General features: G+C 40.4%; 1 protein-coding gene across 5 annotated transcripts in view; it reads left to right on the top strand.

Moving 5' to 3' along the window:
* The window catches only part of vwa8 (von Willebrand factor A domain containing 8), a 325,734-nt gene that overhangs the window by 190,270 nt on the left and 129,464 nt on the right, over nucleotides 1-6,000 (top strand). For all 5 annotated transcript variants that reach the window (XR_007263236.1, XM_048603037.1, XM_048603036.1 and 2 more), the window contains one exon: nucleotides 935-1,140. Coding sequence is in view for 4 of the 5 variants with exons in the window: in XM_048603037.1 (XP_048458994.1) it covers nucleotides 935-1,140 (206 nt within the window). In the remaining variant the exon portion in view is untranslated. The remainder of the gene's footprint in view (nucleotides 1-934; nucleotides 1,141-6,000) is intronic.

Here is a 6,000-nt window from a genome sequence, read left to right as displayed (position 1 = left end):
AGCCCCCCGTAGCGCTGTGTGTATCCCCACACTTCAAGGTCTGCAGCGGTTTAATAAGGCAGCTCACCATCACTTTCTCCAACCAATTAGAGATGAGCAATACATACTGGCCCAACCAGTGACCCCCACATCCTATTAGCAAAAAAAAACTTCAAAGAAACCCTTTTTTACTAAAGTTAGTAGATGGCCATGTCGCATCTCAGTATTTGTACTGATTGTTCCATGGATGTTTAGTTTTATTGATTATAGTGGCTCTCGCTATTAGCATTGTAGTGATTTGAGGTTATGAGCTGGTGTTCATCTCTACAATGGATACAGTGGAGCTGCTGTTTCCATTTTAAAATTCATCGTGTATATCAGACTAGTGCACTCTGGTTACAAAGCAATAATAACCACATTTTAGATTAATGATTGTATGAAATAACATGAGCGTTCTAGGAGTAATTTTATGAGGCTGCTTTCGCAGTTGGGAACATAAACTAGGTAATATATAGGACCAGTTCAGATACCTTCAATCAAACTGGCAAGACTTCACTTTGGGAGAGGAACCTGTAAAATTATTTCTCAAAGTGTAGTTTGTATAAGTGGATTTTCCAGTTCTTTCCAAGCAATTTGATGTACTAAGTTGTTTTAAGTCAGATACTAGGGGGCATAGGTTTAAAGTGAGAGGGCAAAAATTTAAAGGAGATGTACAAGATAATTTTTTTATGCAGAGGGTAACAGGTACTGGGGTGTGCTGTCATAGGAGGCGGTAGAAGCAGATATGATAGCAACACTTAAGAGGCATCTGGACAGACAAATGAACAGACAGAATAGAGGGATACGGACCACATACAGGCAGATGAAATTCATTTAGAATGGCGTCATGGTGGGCCAAAAGGGCTATTCTGTATAGTACTATTCTATGTTCTACATTTTATTTCTTTTTCAACAGGTGATATTTTTAGCTGCAATGCAGTTGATAATCCCAAGCCCCGGTCTGAGCTTGCCATGCTTCGGCAGTATGGCCCTGATGTGCCTGAGTCAGTTCTTCAAAAGCTTGTGTCTGCCTTTGGCGAGTTGAGAAATATGGCTGATCAAGGAATAATAACCTACCCTTATTCAACAAGGGAGGTTGTTAACATTGTAAAACATCTCCAGGTATGTGAGCTCAGGTGAATACCAGTTTAACGCTGTGAAGAACCTGTCTGGGTTTTAAGCATTCTTTATAATTAAACAAACCAGAAACTTTTTACAAATTCTGAGAGCTTTAGTCATTGTCTGCTAATACCATTGTTCTTCAATAGACTTTGAATGCAAAAATCTGAGCTGGTACTCCAATACAGTACTGAAGGAGAGCTACACTGTCACAGGTGCCATTTTTCAAATAAAATGTTAACCTGAGGTGTCCTCTCAAATGGATAAGAGACCCATGGTTTTATTTCAAAGAAATGCAGGGTTGTGACCCCTCAAATAATTTCTTCTCTGAGAGGAGAAAATTTTCATCAGAAAGTGGTAGAGCAGAGAGTCACAGAGCATGGAAACAGACCGTTAGGTTCCAAACATAATCCCAATCTAAACCAGTCTACTTATCTGCGCTTGGCCTATATCCCTCCAAACATTTCTAATTCATGTACTTACCTAAATGCCTTTTAAAATTTGTCAATGTACCCACATCCACCACTTCCTCTGGAAGTTCATTCCAAACATGAACCACTCTTTATATTAAAAAAATTGCCCCTCGTCTTTTTTAAATCTTTCCCTTCTCACCTTAAAAATATCATGAAATCCCCCATCCTAGGGGAAAGGCACCTGCTATTCACCTTATCTATACCACTCATTATTTTATAATACCCCTAAGGTCACCTCTCAACCTCTTTTTAAGAGTCTTTTTAAATATATGAAAAGGAAGAGCAAGGTCAAAGTGAAGATAGACCCTTTAAAAAATGAATCTGGGGAGATTTTGGGGAATATAGAAATGACAGAGGAATTAAACAGATATTTTGCATCAGTGTTTACAGTGGAAGATTCTTTGAACGTTCCATTAATGCTAATGACTGCGGGGGAGGGATTAAGTACCATTACCATCACTAAAGAAGTAGTATTAGACAGACTAATGGGGCTAAAGGCAAAGAAGTCCCCTGCTCCTGATGATTCCAAAAGAGGTAGCTACAAAGATGGTGGATACATTGTATGGAAGTTTCCAAAAGTCCTGCGATTCTGCAGAAATACTGCAATGCCCCTATTCAAAAAGGGAGTGGAGCAAAAAGCAGCTAACTACTGTCTGATTAACCTAACATCTATTGTTGGAAAATCATTGGAATCAATTATTAAGGATCTAGGTGTATAGGTCTGCAGTTCCCTGAAAGTGGTAACAGAAGTCAAGATGGTGGCCAAGAAGATGTATGGCATGTGTGCCTTCATCACTTGGGGCATAGAGTATAAATGTTGGCGAGTCATGTTGCAACTGTGTAGAATTTTAGTTAGGCCACATCTGGAATATTGTGAATAGTTCTAGTCACTACACTACCAGAAGGATGTGGAGGCTTTGGAGAGGGTTCAGAAATGGCTTACCAGGATGTTGCCTGGTCTGGAGGGTATTAGTTATGAGAAAAGATTGGACAAACTTGGTTTGTTTTCACTTGAATGTCATAAGCTGAGGGGTGACCCGATAAAAGTTTATCAAAATTATGAGAAGTATGGATAGAATGGATAGTTGGAGTCTTTTTCCCCAGGGTAGAAACGTCAATTGCTAGGAGACGTAGGTTTAAGATAAAGAGAAATTTAAGTTTAAAGGAAATGTGAGAGGCAAGTTTTTGCCACAAAAGGTGATAAATGCGTGGAATCTGCAGTTAAAGAAGGTGAGAGAAGCAGATACAATAGCAGCATTTAAGCGGCATCTTGACAGATAAATGAATAGATGGGGATAGAGGGATACGGACCACATAGAGGCAAAAGGTTTTTAGTTTAGAAAGGCATCATGTGTTGGCACTGGCTTGTTGGGCCAAAGAGCCTGTTCCTGTGCTGTGCTGTCTTTGTTACAGAAGGTGTTAAACAAGGTACATCACAAAGGGTTAAGTCATAAAATAAGAGCCCATGATAATGAAAGTAGTGTGTTGGCATGGATAGACAATTGGTTCATAGACAGGAAACAGTGAGTGTGGATAAGGGTTTATTTTTCAGGTTGGTGAATCATGCGGTTTCAAAGGGATCATTGCTGGGTCTGCAACTGTTGGCAGTATTTGGATGGAGGAAGTGAATGGACTGTAGCCAAATTTGCAGACAGCACAAAAATAGGTGGAAAGGGAGATTGCGGAAGGGATACAAACAGTTTACAGAGAGATATTGATAGGATAAATAAGTGGGCAAAAAGTTGACGACCAGATTATGATGCGGGAAAATGTGAAGTTGTTCATTTTGGAATAGACAATAAAAGACTAGAATATTATTTAAATGCATAAAAACTGTAGAAAGCTGCAACATTAATGGACTTGGGGGCACTTGTGCATAAAACACCGAAAGCTGGCACCCGGGAACAGCAGGTAATTGGGAAGAATTATGGAACGTTGGCCGTTATTTCAAGGGTTAAGGGAGAAAGAGCAGCAAAGTGGATAAGAGGCACGTTGGATCAGCCATGATCCTATTGAATGGCAGAGTAAGTTCAAGGGGCCGAATAGCCTAATCCTGTTCCTATTTCTTATAATCTTATAGTTTAATACAATTCACTGAGCCAGCTTTTAAGTACAATCAGGTATTCATATGACTCCTCTTTATTAACATTTATCCCATCTGGTGTCTCAACAACTCCTCCTTCACTATGGCTTTGACACTACTTCTTCCTTGGTAAAAGAACTCATTTAGCGATAGAGTCATAGAGATTTACAGCATGGAAATAGGCTCTTCAGCCCAACTTGTCTATGCTGCCCGGTTTTCACAATTAATCTGGTCCCATTTCCCTGCATTTGGTCCATATCCCTCCATATTTATCCTATCCGTGTACTGTCCAAATATTTCTTAAATGACAAAATTATAGTCGCTTCCACCACCACCCCATTCCATACACTGAACATCCTCCGTACGAAAAAAAATTGTCCCTCTGGACCCTTTTGTATCTCTCCCCTCACACCTTAAACCTATGCCCTCTAGTTCTAGGCTCCCTTACCATGGAGAAAAACTGTTGGCTATCTACTTTATCTATGCCTCTCAAAATTTTATAAACCTATATAAGGTCACCCCCTCAGTCTCCTACGCTCCAAGGAAAACAGTTCCAGCCTATCCAGTTTCTTTTTATAACTGAAACCTTCCAGTCCAGATAGCATCCTAGTAAATCTTTTCTGCACTGTTTCTAGTTGAGTTACCTTTCTAGTTTAATTTAATTTTCATCTTCAACCATGCCTTCTGCCTCCATGGATAAATCCCCTTTTGTTCTCTGATGGACCCCACTTCTCTGCCGACCATCGTTTTATCATTTCTATTTCTATCAAAGATTTTAGATTCCCTTTTGTACTCTCTGCCAAACTTATCTTATATTGTCTTTTTGCCTCTGTTATTATTTTCTCCCTTTCCCATCTGAACTTATGACTTTCAGCCTACTTGGTTGTATTATCTCTGACGTCTGTCATAAATACCCTCTTTCTGAACCATTTTACTCTCTCTCTCTCTATTGTGTTAACCAGAGAGTTCTGGATCTATCTTTTCCACCTTTCCTCCTTGTGGAAATATATCTCGGTTGAACCCAAACCATCTCCTGTTTCAAGGCAATTCATTATTCAGTTCCATAATAGTTATTGCCCACAGTCTATGATTCCAGTTTCCCTGGGCCAGATTTGCCCTCGTCCCATTAAACATTGGCCCTCCCAGAATGAATTATTTTATGTTCTGGATTGGTCATTGTCCTTTTCCATAGCATGGTGCTGTGATCATTGTCCCCTAAATGTTCCCCTCCAGACACATCATCCACTTGAGCCACCTTATTCTTTTTTTTAATTCATTAATGGGATGAAGGCAGCGCTGGCTTGGCAGCATTCATTGACCATCCCTAATTGCCCAGAGGGCAGTTCAGAGTCAACCACATTGCTGTGAGTCTGGAGTCACATGTAGGCCAGACCAGGTAGTGAACCAGATGGGTTCTTCCTGACAGTCGATAATGGATTCATGGTCATCATTAGATTCATAATTCCAGATATTTGTATTGAATTCAAATTCCACCATCTGCCATGGCGGGATTCGAACCCGGATCCCCAGAATGTTATCTGGGCCTCTGGATTAACAGTCCAGTGATAATGCCACTAGGCTATCGCCTTCCTCAGAAACAGGTCCACCAATGCCTCCTTTCTCATTGGAGTAGAAGCACTACTGTAGAAAATTATCCTGAACACACTCCAGAAACCGCCCCAACAATCCAGCTGGTCGCATCTTTTCCACAATTTGTATCCCAGTCTATATTCAGATAATTAAAGTCAACAATGTAGGTAAACCCCAAAGTCTTTGCACCTTTCTGTAATTCTCTTGCAAATTTCTTCTTCTGTAATTTCCTCGCCTCCTTTTGGGATTCTGTGGAATACACCCGGAAGTGTGATGGCACTTGTCTTGCTTCTTAGATCCCACTAAGTAGATTCTGTCAATGACCCCTCTGGAAAATCTTTCCCTCTGGCACTGTATTATGCTCCTTAATCAATGCTGGCATCATGCCCATGTTTTAGTTTTGAAATCGTTGTATACTTGAATATTTAGTATTCAGTGCTGCCCTTTTTTTGAGCTTGGACTTTATTATTACTGCAACATCATATCTCCACATGTCTGTCTGCACCTGCAGCTCACCAGTCTTACTTATTACACTCCTGGGGTTGAAAAACATATCTGTCATGATCATATGGTGGAGCAAACTCAATGGGCCGAACGGCCTAATTCTGTTCTCTAAGGTTCTTGAGTAGATTTGTAGTTTGGGTTGTGGATGCTGTGGTTGGTTCGCTCGCCGAGCTGGTTTGTTAGTTCACAGACGTTTCATTACCCTACTGGGTA

This window comes from Rhincodon typus, chromosome 11, assembly GCF_021869965.1.
Source record: "Rhincodon typus isolate 14 chromosome 11, sRhiTyp1.1, whole genome shotgun sequence".
Lineage (NCBI taxonomy): Eukaryota > Metazoa > Chordata > Chondrichthyes > Orectolobiformes > Rhincodontidae > Rhincodon > Rhincodon typus.
Note: the sequence above shows the minus strand (reverse complement) of the source record. Positions and strands in the feature narration are given on the sequence as shown.